General features: G+C 38.1%; 3 protein-coding genes and 1 pseudogene across 3 annotated transcripts; 1 reads left to right on the forward strand and 3 right to left on the reverse strand.

Moving 5' to 3' along the window:
• The first annotated feature begins 445 nt into the window (after positions 1 to 445).
• On the forward strand, positions 446 to 1,561 carry LOC147500453 (putative F-box only protein 10). The gene has a single exon (XM_086563645.1). It carries the CDS (start codon positions 446 to 448, stop codon positions 1,559 to 1,561), a length of 1,116 nt encoding a protein of 371 aa, XP_086419771.1.
• Positions 1,562 to 9,552: 7,991 nt separating this feature from the next.
• LOC147500454 (chaperonin CPN60-2, mitochondrial-like) lies at positions 9,553 to 14,446 on the reverse strand. Its single transcript, XM_086562081.1, is given in 19 exon segments — positions 9,553 to 9,959; positions 10,113 to 10,191; positions 10,266 to 10,371; positions 10,627 to 10,730; positions 10,819 to 10,900; positions 10,902 to 10,919; positions 11,103 to 11,198; positions 11,339 to 11,416; positions 11,507 to 11,575; positions 11,668 to 11,748; positions 11,843 to 11,932; positions 12,037 to 12,123; positions 12,342 to 12,446; positions 13,049 to 13,144; positions 13,353 to 13,528; positions 13,683 to 13,842; positions 13,977 to 14,111; positions 14,192 to 14,216; positions 14,305 to 14,446. Coding segments are annotated over 19 exon segments (1,719 nt in total). The 5' UTR covers positions 14,343 to 14,446; the 3' UTR covers positions 9,553 to 9,865.
• Positions 14,447 to 17,049: 2,603 nt separating this feature from the next.
• On the reverse strand, positions 17,050 to 18,403 carry LOC147500455 (multiple C2 domain and transmembrane region protein 10-like). Its single transcript, XM_086562082.1, has one exon. It carries the CDS (start codon positions 18,183 to 18,185, stop codon positions 17,286 to 17,288), a length of 900 nt encoding a protein of 299 aa, XP_086418208.1. The 5' UTR covers positions 18,186 to 18,403; the 3' UTR covers positions 17,050 to 17,285.
• Positions 18,404 to 18,521: 118 nt separating this feature from the next.
• Positions 18,522 to 20,339, reverse strand: LOC147500456 (multiple C2 domain and transmembrane region protein 10 pseudogene; annotated as a pseudogene).
• Positions 20,340 to 22,736: the final 2,397 nt, after the last annotated feature.

A 22,736-nucleotide genomic window follows, 5' to 3' on the forward strand; every position in this document is an offset into this window, starting at 1 on the left:
AATAACGTAACGAGTATTCCAACAACTGATCTCACCAAATTCATGACTGTATATGTTCAAGGTGGTGTTACTTAATCTTTCACATTGTTTGTGCTCGGAGAAAGGATCCACTTAATGAAAAAAACAATGGAAATCATGTGTCATCGAAAGAAAAAAGAAGGGAAAGAATCTATCTGTGATAGAATTGTATGACTAGTACAACTGTGCAAATTGCACATTATTAGGACTCTATGGTTTTCGGTTTCCTACTTTCCATAGACAACCATGATGTGCTAGTACTTTCCAACTCGGACTCTAATGCTTATTTCTGCCATTAGCCCTCTCATTATTTAGAAGAGATAAAAGAGTTTGGGTCAATGCAAAGTTCTTCCAAAGGTAGAGTTGAAGTTCTAAGGTACGTTCTTAACTTCTATTTTTACTGCTTTGTAAACCTTGATCACGTACAATGGCTACTTATTTTCCTGAAGAAGTAATATCACAGATTCTGTTAAGAGTTCATGCAAGGGACCTCATTAGAATCAAGACTGTATGCAAGCTTTGGCACTCCTTAATCTCCAACCTCAATTTTGTGAATGCCCACCTAGCTCGTTCTCACCCAGAGATTATCTTAACAACTTGTCGCTACCACAGTAGTGAAGGTAGGGAAGATATATATGATTACATCTCTATAGACATGCAAGAGAATGATTTACCATCGAAGATATTTCAATTTCCAGCAAGCCTACATAATAAGGTGTACTTGATCCATTCTTGTAATGGCTTAACCCTCCTTCAAGACAGAGACGATTTTCCTCGTTTGTATATCTATAATCCTGTTACTCGGGAATGTAACACTCTTTCTCCAACACAGTATAAATGTCATCAGTGGGCTTTGGCTTATGACGATTCTATACGAAAATATAAAGTGTTTGGAATAGCTAGTGAAAAGAAAGTATGTTTGGTGTTAACACAAGGTGAGAATCTTTGGAAAGAGGTTAGAACAATAGAGGACCCGTTTCCAGTACTACGATCGAATCCGGTTTTGGTAGAGAAAGAGCTGTGTTGGTTCTCAAGATACATGGACAGTCTAAATGAGAATATACAGCGCTTGTACTATGTTAATTCGATTGATGTTGCAACAGAGGAATTCAGGAACATCAAAATTCCGCCAAGCATAACCAAACTCTGCCACCAGTTATCCGCAGTGAATGGATATCTGTGCCTGACCAGTGTCTCAAATGATCAGTTAGATATATATGTTTTACTGGACAAAGTTAACAGTCAGTGGGCCATATGTTATAGCACTAATCTTCAATCCTTGCCGAATAAACCAGCTTTCCTTGAGAGCTTCTTGAACGATTATACCTGCATTGTCGCTAAGAGATACAGCTGCCGTAGTAGTTATGAGGACAGCCTGAATCTTTTCATAATAAATCAAAATCAGTTGTTCTTGTATGAGTTGAAGAGCGGGAAACTGAGGCATATTGCATCCGTAGGCTGGATTACAGAGCTGTGTATAGATTATGTACCACACTTTAAAAAGTCTTGTCAGATGGAAATGAAAGGGCAGAAAGGCATGTAGTTGTTGGTTTGTTGTGCTTAGCTTCAGTATTACAAATTGAGTTCTGACAAATTTGTTAGGATTTAAGAAGTTAGAATAAGCCTATGCTTATGCACTTAAGCATGTGCCAAAAGCTTATGTCCATTGAGTTGTCTATTGAGTTTGTTTAGTTATTGATTGAGTCTAGGTAGTTGCTATTGTTATGGTCATGCATTGAGGAGTGGCTTAGTAGTTCCTGATTTAGTGGTGTTAGTTTTACTTCACTAGCTTGTATTTATAGCTGCTACTATCTCATTCAATAAACAGAGTGTTTACACCATTGCTGTTATTATTAAGCTCTCACATGATATCAAAATTTACAAGTAATCACTCTAAGATTGTTACAACATGATCGACCATCTTTTCTATAGTATTATTGTTGTGAATAATTAACTGCGGAAACAACGTTACCCACAACAAACGGATCAATCCTACACAACGATCAATCCTTCACACTAGACAAGACTTCAACACCCTCCAAGCAATATCCCAACACTTCTCAATATCAAATAACAAGCATATAAAGTAAAACAATTAATGCAAAAGAGAACCAACCACAAGACAAGGATATATCGTGGTTCGGCAATTTGCCTACGTCCACACTGGCGAGATCCAAGCTTTACTACAAGTCCGGAGTAACAGATTACAAGTCTCTCAATTCACTCACAAAGAATGAACACTCAACTCACAAAGAATTGTTCTCTTGTAATCACTCTCTTTCTTGTTTTTGGAAAAGTTAGGTTTTCCAAAAAACTGATTTTGTTTTTATACCAAAACCAAAATCGGCGTTTCTTTAAAGCGAGGCCCAAAAAACCGCCTTGGCAGCGCCTCTACTCCGGCTGGCCCCTCATTATTAAAGCCATGGCTGCTGGCGCTTTTTGCTTTGAGGGGCTAAAATCACTGGAGTCATGAGCGAAGTCGCTTCACTCTGGCTCTGGCGGCCTCGACCGCGGAAAAGCGAAAAACGTCCTTTTTCTCTACATTCTCCACCTCGGTGAGGTTTTAACACATAAAACCGAGCCGAACACATCCAGCAAGAACACATCCATCCGTAACTTCGCGAAATAACCGCCCGGCGGGCCATACCCACAAATGGCCACCCACAAAGATTGTCATGCTCACAAAGAGCCACCCACAAAGAGTGTCTTGCTCACAAAGAGCCACCCACAAAGAGTGTCATGCTCACCAAGAGCCACCCACAAAGAGTGTCATGCTCACAAAGAGCCACCCACAAAGAGTGTCTTGCTCACAAAGAGCCACCCACAAAGAGTGTCATGCTCACCAAGAGCCACCCACAAAGAGTGTCATGCTCACAAAGAGCCACCCACAAAGAGTGTCTTGCTCACAAAGAGCCACCCACAAAGAGTCACCCACAAAGAGTGTCATGCTCACAAAGAGCACGTCATGCCCACAAAGGGCCATGCCTACGAAAGGCATCAATCAACAATGCATGAGCCTCCACCATTTGTGGAGTACCCCCAACCAATGTTGAAATTCAACTCCATAGAGAACCTTCTACAACCCAAAGCCCTTTTGCCCTTAATGAAACAAATTCCCAAGTACAAAACTTGTCACGAGCCTCCACCATTTTCTGCGATATCCACCGACCAATCTCTCGTAATGAGCATCTCTAATGGCTTCCTTGAAGCTATCCGCTCATCATCTTCAATATTCAGTGCGTAGGCAACCGAGTCCGGTTGACCATAATGCTTCACTGGCTTATCATGCCCGTACTTCATAACTTGTTTCACACTTCTCTTTGGCTTTGATCTAGCCAAAATTTGCTGCTCAGGTTGTTGTAACTCTTCTTCTTGTTGAATAGTTCTCTTAAATGTCTTGAAAACTTCATCCTTGGACTTCAAGCTATATACCCACACATAGCGTGTATAATCATCGATGAAAGAGACATAATACCGGTTACCTCCCTTAGAAGCCACTCTAGAAGGTCCCCAAACATCCGTATGCACATAATCTAGGATGCCTCTGCACTGCTTGCTTGTACTGAACTTGACTCTGCACTGCTTGCCATAGACACAATGCTCGCAGAATTCCATACTTGGTTTCTCCAAGTCTTTCAAGAGCCACTTGCAATACTCGGACAATCCGCTTGTGGCTCATATGCCCAAGGCGCATATGCCACAATTTTGTGCACTCCGAATCATCACTACATGTACCCACTGCTACATCACCTATCACTGTACTACCCAACAAAGTATACAAGTTTCCATGTCTTTGACCCTTTATAATGACTAAAGAACCACTAAGGATCTTTAGGACTCCACCATTTCCCACAAAATTGTGGCCTTTGGAATCCAAGGTACCAAGAGAAATAAGGTTCTTCTTTAACTCAGGAACATGCCTCACATCGGTTAAAGTCCTCACTACACCATCATGCATCTTGACCCGTATAATTCCAATCCCAACCGTCTTACAAGCAACGTCATTGCCCATCAAAACGGAACCTCCACTCAAGTTCTCATAGGTAGCAAACCACTTCCTATTTGGACACATGTGGTAGGAACACCCGGAATCAAGAATCCATGTATCGGTCATGTGGTCGTCTTGTGTAGACACCGAAAGACTTACATCATCCCCATCGAAGCCGGAAGCAAGACTTGCTTCACTAACATCCTCATTCTCAAACTTACCACTCATCTTGTTACTCTTTTTCGGGCTAGAGCAATCACATAGATAATGCCCATTTTCTTTGCAATTGTAGCACCGTACATGTTTTAAAGGCTTCTTCGAACTACCCTTCCACTTGCTTGTGGAAGTCATATCATTCGACATCACCCTCGCCATCTTTTCTTTTGCTTCTTTATCAAACTTCTCTACTTTAAATCTAGCATTTGACATCTTGGGAGCCCCTTTTTTTCAAGTCACACACAATAACCCAAAAAATTATTTCACTCAGAAATTTTATCGAACACCTTGTCTACATAAATTTCGAGTACTAAACTCAAAATCCTAGGTCGTATACCTACGCTCCGATACCAATTGTTGTGAATAATTAACTGCGGAAACAACGTTACCCACAACAAACGGATCAATCCTACACAACGATCAATCCTTCACACTAGACAAGATTTCAACACCCTCCAAGCAATATCCCAACACTTCTCAATATCAAATAACAAGCATATAAAGTAAAACAATTAATGCAAAAGAGAACCAACCACAAGACAAGGATATATCGTGGTTCGGCAATTTGCCTACGTCCACACTGGCGAGATCCAAGCTTTACTACAAGTCCGGAGTAACAGATTACAAGTCTCTCAATTCACTCACAAAGAATGAACACTCAACTCACTAAGAATTTCTCTTTTACAATCTCTCTCTTTCTTGTTTTTGGAAAAGTTAGGTTTTCCAAAAAACTGATTTTGTTTTTATACCAAAAAACCAAAATCGCGGTTCTTATGGCGAGGCCATAAAAAGACCTGGCCCTGAAGGCCGCTACTCTGGCCTTGTTAAAAACGCCATGGAAATGGCGCCGCTTTCTTTGAGCTGGCGGCTCGAAATCATGGGAGTCATGGCCTTGAAGTCGCGCTTACTCTCTGCGGGCGCGCCTTCCTTCGACCGTGAAAAGCAGAAAAACGTCCTTTTTCTCTACAATTATTTTGTGTGGCCATGCTTTTTTCTCTTAATAATTTCAATCTCATTACTACATGTATTCTGTATTCAGAGGGGTACCTGCGGGCCACTGTTTGGTCTACCGTTTTCTAGAAGTTTTGTTGTAATTGTGAGTATTGGTACAGAGCTTAAGCATGAAAAAGAAATTTACATATATAGATGGATCTGTATAGTGTTGCTGTTAATGTGTCAAGAGCATCATGCTCAAGTTTGGAAGTTTTGTGATGAAGCAATTAGTAAGAACATGAAAAGTTCCTGTTTTCATATTTTGCGTTAGAAGCAATTAGCAAGTACTATTTCAAGTCCAACTCAAATACTTATTCCAATTTAAACTCAAGAGTATTCTGAATTCTCTCATTCTTCTAGTAGAAGAAGCAAATTCATATATTAAAGACTAAGTGTTGGAAGCCAACAAATTCGAACAAGCCCAATTAGTTTCTTAAAGGGTCATTGGTGTTCCCCGCTAAAACTAAGGATCTCATCGGACTATATGTAGAGAGTAAAATCTTTTGTATATATCGCGAGAGAATTAATGATAGAGAGTAAAATATGTTGACTTTAGCTCTACTTTTAAGGGGATAGGGAGCTATTGGACTCACCTAAAGATCTCATCGGACTCAAGATCTGTATGCAAGTTTTGGCACTCCTTAATCTCCAATCATAACTTTGTCCTAATTGCTCGTTCTCAAACCCGAGATTATCTTAACACCATCATGTTATGATGAGCGCGAGGGTGAATGTTTTCCCACTGACATACAAGAGCAGAATTTAAGATTAAGGAGTATCCAATTGCCCAAACGTCTAAAGAATAAGGTAAGACTAGCTGCTTCTTGTAATAGCTTGGTACTCCTTCAAGAAATATGTGATGAAGTTCGATTGTACATCTGTAATCCTGTTACTGGCGAGTATAATGCTCTTCGTCTGATACATTACAAATGTTATCATTGGGCTTTGGTTTACGACAATTCTATTGGAAAATATAAAGTGTAGGAGTTTGCTATAGACAGAAAATATTATTTATGTTAGCACAAGGTGAATTTTTTTGGAACGAGTTGAAAGTAGTTGAAGGTCAGGTACGCTGTTCCCAGTAACACCACCCGTTCTGCTGCTTGAGAAAGAGCTGTATTGGAACACATTCACTCAAGATGATGAAGATGAATTCATACCTATCATGGTTCACATTACATTGATTCACTTGTTGTTGCAAAAGGAAGGACTAACGTACCGCCAGGAGTAGTAGCCTTTTTCAATCACTTATGGGAGGTGAAAGGAATGTTGTGCCTCATTAACTTGAGTAACTTCACACTGCATGTTCAACTAAATATATGGTCATATGGACCGCCAGGAGTAGTAGCCTTTTTCAATCACTTATGGGAGGTGAAAGGAATGTTGTGCCTCATTAACTTGAGTAACTTCACACTACATGTTCAACTAAATATATGGTCATATGGACAAAGTTAACAGCGCCATGACAAAATACTATAGTACTAATCTTCACGTGGCCCATAAATGAATATGAATATATAAATGAATATGAATATAGGAGGTGCGTGTGGAGCGCACCCATGAGATTAGAAAAGCTCCACTACTACATAACTAATTGCCTCAAACTATAAGGATTTGCACCCCAATTTTTTTTAGCAAATTTCATTGCCGCACCCCCAAAATTTTCACAACTATAGTGAGAATATAATCAACAAAAAATAATAATAATAATAAATATTTCAATAAACCAACGTTTTTTTTTTTTACTTCTCTTTTTGTTTTTACAAAAATTATCATTTATCATTTATTCTGAATACAAAACCATTAAAAATGGACAAATGTGTTTTCGAATGTTTGATGGGTTAATAAGAATAAAACAAATAGGCAAAGACCTAAAGCTCAACCGGTCAGTTTGTATAATTCTAATCACCCATAACAAACCAGTCTCTCTCCTTTCTTTCACTCTTAATTCTTAAACAAACCTCATACCTCAACCAAAAACAAAAAAAAACAAAAAACAAAAAACAAATTCATAAAGAACTTGGGGCGCAGTTTGTTGTATGCTTGCCTTAATTATTTGTAAAACTTGTTATCATTATCAATAAAATTTCCACTAAAAAAACAAAAACAAAAAACAAAACAAGATAATTTTTTATTTTCAATGTTAATATTTTATAGTTTTCTCCACATGATAGTAAGGTTATATAGACTTATAACATTATAGTTAAGAAATTAATAATTTGTTGAATTGTTGTAGACTAGATTATGTGGTTATCGGAAAAAAAAAAAAAAAAAAAAAAAAAAAAAAAAAAAAAACAACAACTAGATTATGTAGATATATATAGACGTGCGTAGTATCAATTAATAATTTAAGTGCTTAAGTAGTTAACTTCGTCAGTCCATATTAAATTTCTATTAGTAGTTAACACACTATAGTTTTGTGAATTAAAATAAATGTATAATTTTGTTGATATTTATTTTTTAGACTTTCTGATAAAAAATTAAAAAAATTGAATATTTTTTTTAGGTGAGTGGGGTGTGCACATAATCTCGTATCTGGCTTAGAATCCTAGCTCCGTCCCTACTTCTACATCCGGATCACTCTTTATCATAAGTTTCACCTCCCACCAATAAACGATGAGCACCCATATTCACTTTTTTTTTATTATAAACATTAATGACAAGATTTATTATCGTTTCTCGCATGCCCCCGTAAATTCATAGTAGGTGCAAATTCTCCCAATTTGTGACCTACCATACGATCTGTTATATAAATGGGCAAGTGTTTCTATTTTGACTTGTTCCCCGCCGTGATCGAATGAAAATAGATAAGAGGCTCGTGGGATTGACGTGAGGGGGTAAAAATGACTATATTTCTGGCCCTATTGTTTCCATATAATATCCATGAGAGGTGGCTGTACTAATAGTTTTGAGGACCTTTCAAAAATTATCTTTGAAAAAAAAATCAATTGTTCTTGTATGACTTAAAGAGCAAGACAAGCAGATTGCATCCGTACCTAAAAAGATATCTGTGGGTTGGCGTTTCCTTTCGCAACATAATAGTCTTGTTAGGTGGAAATGAAGGGCAGCCACTTGGTGATTGTTTTTTTAAGGTTCACCATTACAATTTACTAGTCACTTTGAAGTTGTTTATTAAAGCATTTTTAGGAGAAAAACCAAGAAAACACTAAAATTTTGAACCAAACCAAACACCAAACCAAAAAAACACAAACCAACTCCAGGAGAAACATCAAATATTCTACATTAAATGACGCGATTTTGGATAAACCGCACCATATAGCCTACACTGCTTTCTCAAAACCGCGCCACTAAAGCCCATCTTAAAAGCCCAAGTCCACGCAAAACTGCGTGGTGTATCACACATCAACTTTTTTATTTATTCTCTTTCCAAATCTCTCGCACCATAGAAGCCCACTGTCTAGCCCAAGCCCATGCGGTGTTCAAAAAACCGCATAATTTTTTCAAAACTGTGAGAAAGATTTGATACAGCACCAAAGTTGAAATCAAATTTTTGCCGATGTGTCTCTCCTAAAGATGAAAAAACACCAAAATATTAGAAATTCGGTATTTCCCCAATTTTTTGAACACCGCAAGAGAGATTTGATACAACACCAAAGTTGGAACCAAATTTTGACCGATTTCACCAAAGTTAGAACCAAATTTTGACCAATTTGGTGTTTGGTTTAGTGTTTTTTTAGTGTTTTCATCAACATGTGTCTCTCCTGAAAATGAAAAAATACCGAAGTATTAAAAATTTGGTGTTTGATGCTAAGATGGTATCTCACCTAAAAATACTCTTAGATGACCATCTTCTTAGTAGAAGGGTTTTGTTTTAGTAATCTCAATCTCATCAAAGAACTTGTCTTGGAAGAGCTTACCAGCGCTCAACGGTTTTCCTGCAATAGCAAATTGTACTAACCAAAGAATTCTTACACACTAATTCAGACACACAAACCGGAGACTGATGAGACAACAGCGTCCAACAGCCCATACTGTCTTCCAGAAGGTCTAGAACACATTGGCTGCAGCCCAATTTTCAACGAATCACTGCCAGCTAAAGTTTACGTTTATGGTAGACTGGCTTACAGAGATTGGAACTGTTATTAATGTGAGGCCATCAAAATATCCATCAATCATTCATTTACAGTTTTACACACTTGGTGCTCTACCTAAATGCCTAAAACTCCACCCAAGTCTCCTATCAGAATTCGAATCATCGACACTGTTAAAGATCACCCTAGCTAAAACTAAACCTTTCAGCTCGCCAAATCTTTACAAAATGATGCTTCACCTTACATCTCGTAATCTACAGTAACAAAATTTGATAAAATCAGAACTCACAAAATAAACTTCTCAGCATTTAATGATCAGCCAATGATGCCGCTTTGATTATTTCTTCAAGACAAAACTTCCTAAAACCTGAGCTCCCACAATAAGACAACTGATGATATGGTTGTTTAGCCCCCTCCCATAAAGAGAATATATCACAAAAAATTTAGACAGACCAAAGAAAAAAGACCATAGGAGGCCAAACCAGCTGTAAAATTTTGTTGTCATCATCCCCTGAAGGGTCGATACAAATCTACAGCTTACTCTTTTTTCGCTAAATATATCTACAGCTGGCTTGAGGTTTGCCAAGAGCAAAGATCTTCAATAACCCATGCCGCCAACTGCTGGAGCTTCTGTCTCTTTTTTTGGGAGTTCAACTACAACAGCTTCAGTAGTGGTCATCAAAGATGATACACTGCATACAATAGAACATTTCAGTTGCTGGAGTGGATACGAAGAGAATGAAAGAGCATGAAGAAGAAATAACATGGGCATGGGAGGAATCAAAAAGAAAATGCTGCACAAATTATCTTATTTCGCTTTTTTAGCCTCAATTGTCCATAATTACCTGGCAGCATCAACCAACGCAGTTCTAATCACTTTCAGTGGGTCAATAATTCCAGCTTTCACCATGTCTACATATTCACCTGGTTATACAAATTAAGTAAAGATTAGAGAAACCTATATTAATTTAGCGAATAACATTGTTGTAGCTGCATACCTTTAGCTGCATCATATCCAAGGTCATAGTCATCCTGCTCCAATAGCTTGCCAACGATCACAGCACCCTCAACTCCAGCATTAGCAGCAATTGTGTGAACTGGCATCTGAAGTTGAAAGAGGGCCCAAAGGCCAAAACAAAATATTAGATCAGTAAATTAGGTATCAAAAGGTCCAAAAAAAGGGGATGCAAATGTTGAATTGAACTCCACTTATAAGTAGCCACTTGTATACTTAAATAGTGTCAAAAGGAAAAATCATGAAGAACAATTTTAATGAGACTTCTATAGAGAATATCATGTTTGTCGAATGTTTGCAATAAATACATGTTCTAATAAACCAGTTGGCAATGAAATATTAACCTTCAGAGCATTCTGAATAATCTGGACTCCAACTTTCTGGTCAAAATTTGCAGTTTGCAATTTGTCCAACTCCTTTGATGCATAAAGCAGGGCAACACCACCACCTGCAGAAGAAAAGCTTTTATAAATCACATTTTCAATCCCCTAACCAACCTCAAGAAAGAGTGACAATTTATCAAGTATTGAATTTACCTGGTACAATTCCCTCTTCAACAGCCGCTCTGGTTGCATTTAGTGCATCAGTAACTCTATCCTTTTTCTCCCCGACTTCAGTTTAAGCTAGCACCTCCAATCTGCAAGAAAACTCACGCCAAGCACTAATCAGCTTCTCATACCACATATAATATTTCTATAATATTTCAATAGGCAAATCAGATTGTAGTCATCTGGCTATTTTGGAAATTATTTGCAAAAAAATCGACACCCTTATCACCATTAAGAAAAGAGAAACAGTTCATTGAAAATTAGGACCAAACCTTTAAAACAGCAACACCACCAGAAAGCTTTGCAAGTCTCTCTTGCAACTTCTCCTTTTCATAATCAGAAGTGCTTGATTCGATAACAGACCTTAGCTGTTACAAGAATGAAACATGTTACTATTCCTTAACAATTCACACTATTCAATAGATTCAAGCAATCACTTGTCCCATAAATTGACTAAAGTTGTAAGATGTTTGATTAGAGTATTGGAACAGAAAGGTATCACACAAACCTGCTCACATCTTTCTTCAATTGCTTTCTTGTCACCAGCGCCATCAAGAACAATTGTGTCATCCTTAGAAATTGTGGCCTAAGAATTCATTTACAATTAACTCAATGAGGATTAATGTAAAGAAGGGAAAGACTAAGTTTCTGGATTAAGATCTTATTCCTAGCACACCTTTTTGCAAGCACCAAGCATATTTTGGTCCACCTTCTCGAGTTCCATACCAAGCTCTTCAGTGATCAGCTAGAACAGGGAAGTTGCATGGATAAGTTGATTAAGTAACATGACAGAATAAATTGTTCCTAAAGATATGCAGACCAAAACAGTTAACTTACCTCACCCCCTGTGAGAATAGCAAGATCCTGCATGTTTGCCTTCCTGTTTTCTCCAAATCCTGGAGCTTTGATGGCACATACCTGTAACATGCCCAGTTTACTCTTTCTATTAGATCATTACATACATCACATATCTAAATACCACTAACGAACCTTTATCATGTAGTGGAAATACCTTTAGTCCAATTCGAAGCTTATTTAAAACTAAAGTTGCAAGCACCTCGCTTTCCAGGTCTTCCGCAACTATCAATAAAGGCCTTTGAGTCTAACAAGAAGAAGTTTGTATAAAATGAGAAACAATTAAATCTGAAAATGCATGCAGACCATATGAATAGATTGAACAAATTAATCGTCAAATATTTTTTTTACCTTCACTGCTATTTCCAACACTTTCACCAAAGCACTTAAATTCGATATTTTCTTCTCGTGGATTAATATGAGAGGATTTTCCAGCTCCTGTAAACAGAAAAACACTGATTAAAGCTAAATTATAAGCATTAAAATAATCTACAGACCAATGCCCAAGGAGACTAGTAAGGGACCGGGGGTCAGCAGGATTGTAAAAAGATCCAAAAAAAAGTATAATTGTAGACTATACATAGGTATCCTGATAGGGTATTAAAATCACATCAAGCAAGGGATGTAGACTGTCATTACAAATGGACAAAACTTACGCATTTCTGAGTCTTCTGGTTGGTAATAAAATAAGGGGATATATATCCCCTATCTAATTTCATTCCCTCAACAACTTCCAACTCATTTTCAAGTGTCTTGCCGTCCTGCAAAAGTATCAACATTAAGAGTCAGGATCTCATATTGTTGGCAGTATAGTAAAGACCTAGTATGCTCAACAAACAAAGCAGATTGACCTGTCAAAAGTACAACGACAATTAAGAAGTTAAGAATTTAAGTTGTGTTACCCAATGGAATGAAAAAAAAAAAAACCGGTTAGAAATTTTTGTTGTTTTCTTTTTTAATCCGGATTTTTTCAATCCGGGAGAGAAGAATCTAATTGTCCCAAAAAAAAGAAAACCTGAAGCCATCATATGGTCCCCACAAGGTAATATTCAGGAATCTTAGCTGGAAAATTTGTGCATCTTGACATTCTTACAAAAAAAAAGGAAAAACGGGTACCTAAGCAATTCGGTGAAAGCTGAAGTAATTGCAGTATGTGAAAAATAGCTCACAAAAGCTGAGCACACACAAAATTAAGCAATGGAAGCTGAAGCAATTGCAGTACGCAAAAAAAAGCTCAGAAAAGCACACACAAAATTAAGAAAACAGGATAATTAACAATTGGATATAATTTGAGCAAAGAAGAATATAATTAGCAATTGGAATTGATTAGTGCAAACAGGACTAAGAAGTTTGAAACACTTACCGCAATGGTAATGACTCCCTCTTTGCCAACTTTCTCCATGGCTTTTGCTATTAGCTCACCAATCTCCCTCTCTCCATTTGAGGATATGGTACCAACCTTCACAAAAACCAATTTAAGTTTGCAAAACAATAACTTAAAAGTAAAGCAATTGCTACGCAATAAAATCTTGACAGATATATTTCTTCTTCCTTTTTGTGAACACTTTTAACAGTTTCCTCATTTAAGTAAAATAATATCTCAGATGCTACAGACCTTATATTAGAAGGAAGAGTATTAGAATAAAAAAAGTAAAAAACAAACAGACCTGAGCAATTTCCTCTGATGTGCTAATCATTGTTGCTCTACTCTTTAAGTGTGTCACAACAGCATCAACAGCCATCGTGATGCCACGTCGCAGGTCCATTGCATTCATTCCAGCAGCCACTGATTTGCACCCTTCGGAAAATATAGCTCGGGTGAGGATAGTGGCACATGTTGTACCTGCAAAGATAGACAACATCCACAAATTCTTGAGACAACAAAAAGCAAAAGTATTGTCTAAAAGTGAGTAGAAATACATTTAAATGATTACACAAAATCCTACCACAGCACAATTCTCTCCTATATCATGAAAAAAAAATCAATAAAAGCTTACCATCGCCTGCTACGTCATTGGTTGCATTTGCAACCTGCTTCACAAGGCTAGCACCCATGTTTTTAACTTTATCCTCGAACTCAATACTCTTAGCAACAGTGACACCGTCTTTTGTCACTTTTGGAGAACCAAAGCTTTGTTCCAACACAACATTACGACCCTTTCAAAAATACATACAGTATAACAACATTCATCAACAACTTTAATCATTCAGAATCAAAAGACACATTTCCCTTATCCATAATATTAAATTGCAATAAAAAAGGCATGAATAATTGTTCACTCAAATAATACCTTGGGACCCATAGTCACTTTCACAGCATCAGCTAGCTCTTCAACTCCTCTAAGCATCAAACCACGAGCTTCGACTCCGAACTTAATATCTTTTGCCGCATAATTTCTGTTCCAACTCAACCTACTAGTAACAATCTGTAATCACAAAACATTCAGCAAAAACAAAAAAAAAACATTCTTTCCACAAAAGAAAAAAAAAACTAATCATCACTCACTTGTTGGCTACTCTTCCTAGCAATCCTGAATAACAAAAAACACACAAAACATTAAAATAAACAAAACAAAACCCAACAAACAAAATGATTTAAAACTTGTAGATATTTGTTACCTGGCTTTAGAAGCAAGGTTTAAGGCTGCTCTATACATGATTTAGTGAGAAAGGGGTGGTTGTAAAAAAGATGGTGAGAGAAAAAATTGAAAGTTAATTAATAGGAAAGGACTAGAAATGAGTTTGGGATGAAAGGGAATTCTCTAGAAGAAGTGTTGTAGGGTTTAGGGCTTATAAAATGGTTACACCAAAGCACGGCGCCAAGGGTGTGACCGGGTTATGTGAAGTGGGTATGGAAACGGGTTGCCTGTTTGTCAAGTAATGGAACCGAGTTTGAATTACATTTTTGAGGCCCATTAAGTGTCCAAACTTGTTATATAGTGTCTTGCGCAGCTTATATAATATTTTGCACAGTTTATATAGTGTCATATATAAACATAAATTAAAAATTTAGTAAGTATAAATTAAAAAAATTGTTCACGACACTATAAACTGTTCAAGACACAGAGTTTCGTAGTCCGTTTAAGAACCGGACTATATATATATATATATATATCATTTTAATCAGTATAGAAAGCTGAAGGAGCAGATTTGGTGTTACATGTTTTGGAAACGGGTTGCCTGTTTGTCAAGTAATGGAACCGAGTTTGAATTACATTTTTGAGCCCCATTAAGAGTCCGAACTTGAAAACGGACGTCCATTTCCAGACTTGTTATATAGTGTCTTGTGCAGTTTATATAATACTAGGGTATGCCCGTGCCTACGGCCCGCGAGACATCGACGCGCCTGCGACATTACCCCGACAACTCATCATCGCATCGCATACTGGCGCATAAGCGATCTTAAAGCGTAAAATATTCGAGACAAAGACCCGACAAAACAACTCAATTTATAAATACACCGCAAGGCCATCCCATTACCCATTATCTATAAGCCCAAATCAATTGGAGGCTAACGGTTTATGGGCAAATTTCAACAATTTATAAGTCCAAATTAATTTGTTGACTTTTGGTTGATTTTGGATAGATCCCATAAGTATTGATTACACTTAACAAAATTACACAAACTCTCCAAACACTTGGATCCGGCCATGTCACAACTTAGAAAAGACAATGACAACCATTGGATGGAGTCTCGTGGGCTCCACACCATTGCTTTTATTAGACTAGGGTATGCCTGCGCTTACTACGGCCCGCGAGACCTCGACGGCGCTGCGACATTATCCCGACAACTCATCGCGCGCCCGCCGCAAGGCGTCTACACGCGCATCTTAAGGCGTAAAAATATTAAGCACAAGACCCGGTGAAACAACTCAATTTATAAATTCACCACAAGGCCATCCCAATTACCCATTATCTATAAGCCCAAATCAATTGGAGAGGCTTAATAGTTTATGGGCAAATTTGCCCAACAATTTATAAGTCACACACGTGCAATTGTTGACTTTTGGTTGATTTTTGGATAGATCTCATAGTATTGATTACACTTAACAAAATTACACAAACTCTCCAAATATTTGGATCTGCCATGTCACAATTTAGAAAACACATAGGCAACCATTGGATGGAGTCTCTGTGGGCTCCACACCATTGCTTTTTATTATATAGATTTTGTACAGTTTATATAGTGTCATATATAAGCATAAATTAAAAATTTAGTAAGTATAAATTAAAAAAATTGTTCACGACACTATATAAACTGTTCAAGACACAGAATCCGTAAACGGACTAGTCCGTTTAAGATCCGTACTGTATATATATATATCATTTTAATCAGTATAGAGAGCTGAAGGAGTAGATTTGGTGTTACATGTTTTGGTTATGGAGTAATAACTAACACCTGATTTCGAGCACAATTGGTGCCATAAACAGGAGTACAGAACATATGTCGTGGGCTTAAACCAGCCATTTTCTGGTCATTGTGCTCGGGTTTAGATTCACTTATTCACAAAGTAAGAAAGTAACTGAAAGAACTCCAGTTTATTTGAGTATTGGGGACTATCAAACTACATTAGATGAGCAAAGCTGCTGGGTGAAAAATTCTTAATTCCATGACATCTCATTCCAATTACCAATAGAGTCTATATATAGGAGGTTAAAAAGGAGAGAAAATGTAATTGAACATCAACCAGATTCTGACGCTAGCCAGCTGAAAGTACCCATACATAAGTCAGAGCTTAAACAATTATTATACGGATAATAATGATAAACTTTTAGTCTATGACATGGGTCAAGGTCATATAATTCAAAAGAAAACCTTCAAGAATTGAATAACAAATGGAGCAGTAATTAAGGATGTATTTTATTATGAAGTTACCCAAGTCTAAAGTATTTTCCATGACTACGTGTGGCGGAGTCTTTTCTACCTGAGCATTTCATTCCATTACAAAATCACCAATTATGAATTATCACATTAAGTACTTCCGATAGGAGAATTCAAAGCAAATACAAGCTAAAAGCAAACCAACACTAGCTTTTGAAGTACAAAGACCAAACAGAACTATAACAAACTTCCAAACCTTGCACATGCCATGCTTCACGGACAGACGAGTAGTCCAGAAGTTCTGAATATGCACAAAGTCACAAACACCATCACTAGGTTAATCATTTTGATCATGATCTATTGAGAAATGGGTTCAAAGTCAAGCAGCACCCCTAAGAACCCGTGTTGGGTCTTGGGTGTTTCTGAAAACATTGTAAAAATTGGACACGACAAGTGTAGCGAGATATGTTAGTTTGGTACCAAAAAAATAGTGCAGCGAGACAAGACATTCTTCCACTACATGAGTACATGACCACTTCATATCATTCCATCAGAAAAGGAACATAGTATAACCAGAGTACAACCAATAAGACAAAACATAATCCAAAGCTAATTATATTCAAAGCTAAAAGCATGCCAACAATATTTTAAGCTAGAAAGTACAAATACCAAAAGAAACTATACCCAGCACTTACTCCTACGCATTCAACATTCCAATTTCCAACCCCCATGTTTTAACTTTTAACAAACAACTAAAGCATGCTTTTCCTAACAATTCCTACAATAAACTGTCAGCTCTTGCAGGCAGCCTCCTGAAGAAACTTAAAGCTGGTGAAGGTAAACTGCTCCTGAACTTGGGTGGCCTGAATGCATATAGAACCCAAAGGGCCACCACGACCTGAAATGGAACAGCATAAAACCCGACAGCGGCAATCAAGCAAAGCACCACAAATAAGAAGGTAGCTCGTGGGTCTCTCCAGCTCAGCAAAGCTTGGAACCTTTCACCTTGTGTCGCTAAATCTCCCACAACAGTTTGTATCCTCCCTGCAACACTTCTCAATCGATCATACCTCATCCGAACAATTTCAGCGCCATGAGATGTTGGGAACGTGTCAAATTCCTCATCTAGCTCATCCGGATACACTGTCTCAGCATGTGAGAGTCGCATGTCCATATGGGGCGGATGACGGGGTCGAGACTTATACCTCCACACTCCCAAAAGTGAGAGATACAGCAATATACATGGGAGGATTAGCTCTGGACAGAAAATAAGCACAAGGAACAATGCCAGGAACAAGACTGAGTACACAGGTTTTTGCCAGCTACGGACTGATTCCAGTGATCTGCCAATATGGATAACACCAGAAAGCACAGATACAAGTCGAGTAAAATTTGCCTTGCTCCTCCTCATGCTCCACATATGTGAATCATGGTCAAGCATGTATTCAACCACTTCTCGTCCAAGTGGTGGCTCTGCTCGGCTCAGACGGGCAGCCACCACATTAGTTGCCTGATACCTCAGGCTCTCAACTTGAGAGACGGACAATGGCTGTGCATAGTGCATCTTTGGCAGCAGTGGTGACATGTACATATGAAGCACATTAGCCATATTCGCACAAGAAAATCGAATAGCCAAATGAAGCTCCCCCATTTTCTTAACACCAGAAGGGTGTAGCATCAGTAACGGGTATGCATGAGTGTAGACACGATCAGATTCCAAAGTCGAAAGTCGAATTCTCACTTTTCCTATTCGAGAGTCACGCCCTCCAGCCCCAACTGTAGTGTTTTTCTCTAAGTGACAATTGTCAAACACTCCAACTGTCACGACGGTGCAGGGATCAAACACCTCCCATGTATACTGCTCATTCCATTTTGGCACCAAACTGTCGATCACTGTAATGAGTCGCGAACCCATTTCTGACCATACTTGGCAATGCAGTATGCATCAGTTGTGCTTCCTTTTCCCTCCTTGATCTTCATTGGCATTAGTCCAGTTGCTCCCAGTACACCCATCTCAAAACACACCAACATGTGGTTTCCAGAGCTGTTTTGCAGTAGGCCTTCCATCACTACTGTACATCATGGACTCATCCAAAACATGGTAACCTCCATCAAGTGAGAGAGATCTAAGATGAATCCTAGAACCAAACCTGTTAGACACTTTTGACTCATTGAAGTTATTGTTCATATCAAGACTAAACCACTTTGAGACCACAGGCTTGTTATCCAAACGTCGTTCTATTGCATTAACTGGTACATGTATCCGACCCAAAACCTCATCTCGACCAGGTGCCAAACGATCCTCGACAGATACCATCAGATAATCTTCGAAAGGCTCTGAAACGACAAACATCATGTCCTCATTCCAAAAGGGATTTGATAGGCCTCTATTTGCTGTGGCGGGAGCAACTCTAGTCCTTAACACCTGATTCCCCACTTGGGCTTTGGCCATAATCTCTGGAAATCGCATCAACCCTGAACCTTTCTCCCCAGGCACTAGGTCTTGAGCTTCGATAATTGAAACTCGAAGACACCACAGTTTTGGGGATAGATAAACCTTAGACTTTATCGAACAAAGACTATCCAAATGCACATTAGCCGCCTTTGAGTGCCATGCTTCTGCAAATGCCTCATCAGCTTGAGTACCAAACCAGATCGAAGCCATCACTTCTCCCCCTTTTGATTTATCCCCTCTCCTATCTTCCATTCTGTACCATTGTGGAGCTAACTGACTATCAGGTGGAACACGCTTCGGCACCTCGCTCAAATCATACCAAACTCGACCCAAGAAATCATCCTTATTATTTTCCTTCACAAATATTTCTACCACTGAAGACTGTATACAATCTTTGGAGAAGGCAAACACTTGATCCCACTCAGGACTACTAGAACCACTCTTTTTTGTGATTCCTCTATAGTTACCAAGCTTCACTTCTGCTGTTACTTCCCCCATTGTCGAAATATCACGAGCCTTAACAACTCTAACATAAAGATACTGTACTTGCTCAACTAGATCATAGGTCGAACTAGTCTTATCCTTATTAAACGCACCGCCACCAAGATGAGGACTAGTTTCCTTAAGTGAAAATTCATTGAAACCATGAAAACCATTGCCGCCACCACCATGAGCAGAACCAGCATTAACAGGAGCATGAACCTGATTTGGGGATGGCCCAATACCTGAACCAGGTCCAGTAGTGATAACAACTGGTTTCATCTCGCCTTGGTTCGGCTCCATTGGTTTCCCAAGCTGTTGCAAAATCTGATTTTGCTGCTGTTGTTGATTCTTTTGGACCATGTGTTGTTTTTGTTGTTGATTCAAAGGAAACATAGTAGAAGATGTTGAATTCATACTCATTTGTTGTTTCTGTTGCTGTTGAAACATCTTCTTCTGTTTCTTTTGGTTCTGTTTATGTTCTTTAGTTACTTCTTCTTTAGTTGTGATATAAAGTTTCAAACTTACTTCACCACGAACATGAGAAAACAAGCTACGTTTATCAAGAGTAAACATTTGAGCCATTTCTTCACCTTCTTTAGCAATATTAGAACCAGAAATCCTAACTTTACCAAGAAAATTCCTACTACTGTTTCCAGACTTACGTTCATTGTGAACACTTACCTCAACAGTTCTATAAGGAAGGTCAGCAACATCAGAAACATGAAACACCAGCTTCTCATTCCACACTGGATTCAAGTCCTTGTACTTCACTTGAGTTCTTAAGGTCTGGTTCTCAAACTCAACTTCCACAAATGCTGATGATGACCCTTCACCATCTTTTGGCATCAAGTTATGTGCTCCAACTACTTCCACAACTAGCTTCTCTTTCTCCATTTTTCACGACCAAACAACTCCGTTTCAAGCAAGACAAAAATGAGTGGCAAAGAATAGAAAAACAGTGAAGTTAGAAGAAGAAAGTAAGTAAAAAAAAGGTCCAAAGAAAGAGATTATGGGGGTGTTTAAAGCTATTGGTATGCTTTTAAACACTTGAACTAGTAATGATGAAGAGCAAAGAACAGATTTTTATGACTTTCTGAAGAAAGGAGTTACTCTAAAAACTTTAAGTAGTGTTTTAAAACCACAACTTAAAAGTGTTTTTCGGACAAGAAACAAAGAAAGAAAGAGAGAGATAAGAGCTGTAGAAGAAGAAGAAGAGACCAATGTTTGAAAAATGTATAGAATAGAGAGATGTTTGGGGAAGAGTGAAAGAAATGAGGCGTTGGATGTTTTTGTGTTGGAAGAAGATAATGGGGACAAAAAAGGGAGGCTCAAGAGAAGGCTAAAACTGGTACAAACTACAAAAAGTGAGAAGAGTGTGAAGAGAGAGTTTGAGTAACAAGGCAAATGGAGCAGTAGCGCGTGCTCAGAATCTGACAGAGAATCTGTTCATATTTTAATGCAATATTCGCTTTGTTCGAGGCTGTTTTTTTATTTTTTCCTTGAGAAGCAAGAAGATTATTGTCTCTTTATTACAAGTAGAGATTTTTGCTGAAAAATATTTTATTTTTGTAACTCCTATTTCTTTTCTCTTTTTTTAAAGATTTGAGACTTGAGAAGAGTGAGATTTCTTGTGTGTGTGGTCTTGATAATTGGATTCTATTGTGGTACTTGGTTTGGTAGACTGGTAGAGTGTACACTGAGCGTCTGAGCATGAGTTGTCATGGTTATGGAGAAGTGTGACATAAGATGTCTGCAATTCTGCATCAAAGAAGAATTTGTACGAATGCCTTCATGGTCCACTGTTGGGGGCCATTTGACTACATATGGAAGGTCTGGTGGTCAAAGGATCTGAACCATTTAATAATGGAATAATATATATGTGAGGTGGATAATGAAAATGATATCACATGTCACATGATATTGTGAACTATGGTAGCAAAGGGGTACGAGTAACATCATATAGGAGTATAGGACATTCGTAAGATCTTGTAAAATTCAATGAATGCACACGGGAAGATAATGTATGATATTATGATCGAGGATTTTGATGTATGATTTAACGGGATCTAAATCCAAGTCATTTTTCTCATATAATTTGTTTGTGAAGCTTTTGATATCATCACCATGAGGCTTGAATTCAAAACTCCTATGATCACCAAATGTTAGTTAAGTGACCAAGTGGCTCGGACGGAGGAAATGTGGTCGGGTACCAAGTATGGGATATTTAAAGATGGGGGCTTTCCACACCAACAAAAGGAACATAAATTGGCTCTGCACGCAGCACAAGGACAGCTTTGTGTATAATATTTCTAGTAATTCAATTGTGAAGCTATTTATTATGGCTTCACCAGACGAAAAAATGGGTCTACCACAGAATATATAATCAAGCCTGTGCTCAATGTTGTACTTTTGTTTGTTAAACTGTGGAGTGATTGAATGTGAGTGGGGAGAATTCACCTTCTGCATTTAAGACCACATCTACAACTGGTTGGTGTCTCCTTATAATTATCAAAATTCATGTCCAACCGTTTAATCTGCTATTCCCTTGATTCATGCAATTCCGTTATTGAACCTTGTGTACGTTGGCTCGTGGCGTGTATGGAAACAGGCTTTTGGAAGCCATATGTTGGCAATAGATGAGAATAAGAAACTTTGGTATATATATATGATGATGATACATAAACTTTGGTATATGTAATGTACGCAATAAAGGATACAGATCAGAGTAGCAGTTGTTCAGTTCTAGTGTTACAAACTTTTACAGTTACTCAAATGAGTTGAACCGTAATTCTTGAAATCGATATCTGAAGGGGTTGTGATCATCCACAGCAAAGTAGCACTTGTGTCCTAACCTTTCACTCGTTCCCCAACTCCCAACTGAACCATACAAATTTCATACGTACAAACGGTACAATACATCAATTTTATTTGGAGGTTCAAGGCTCCCAGTTTATCATGAGGAAGCCATGTGAGCAAATAGGCGTGGGTGCCCGCCTAGCATATAGATAAAGGGTTGGTTTGAGCACTTGGGGGTCGTCGTTCATGTCCCCAGTCTATAGATGGATCTAATAGTAATTTATTAGAAAAATGGTTAGACTATAAAGATTTGCACCTCTCAATTTTTTTACAAAGCTCTACTACCACATCTCCTAGTTCAATTACTGAGTTGCATATAATCTTGCACCCCAGACATTGAATCCTGGTTTCGTCCTTACTCCAGTCCACACTTCATACCTAGTGTTGCGAGTTAACAATCAAGATTTCTTAAAAAAACAAGCCTAACTATCGAGT

Source organism: Coptis chinensis, chromosome 5 (assembly GCF_015680905.1).
Source record: "Coptis chinensis isolate HL-2020 chromosome 5, ASM1568090v1, whole genome shotgun sequence".
NCBI lineage: Eukaryota > Viridiplantae > Streptophyta > Magnoliopsida > Ranunculales > Ranunculaceae > Coptis > Coptis chinensis.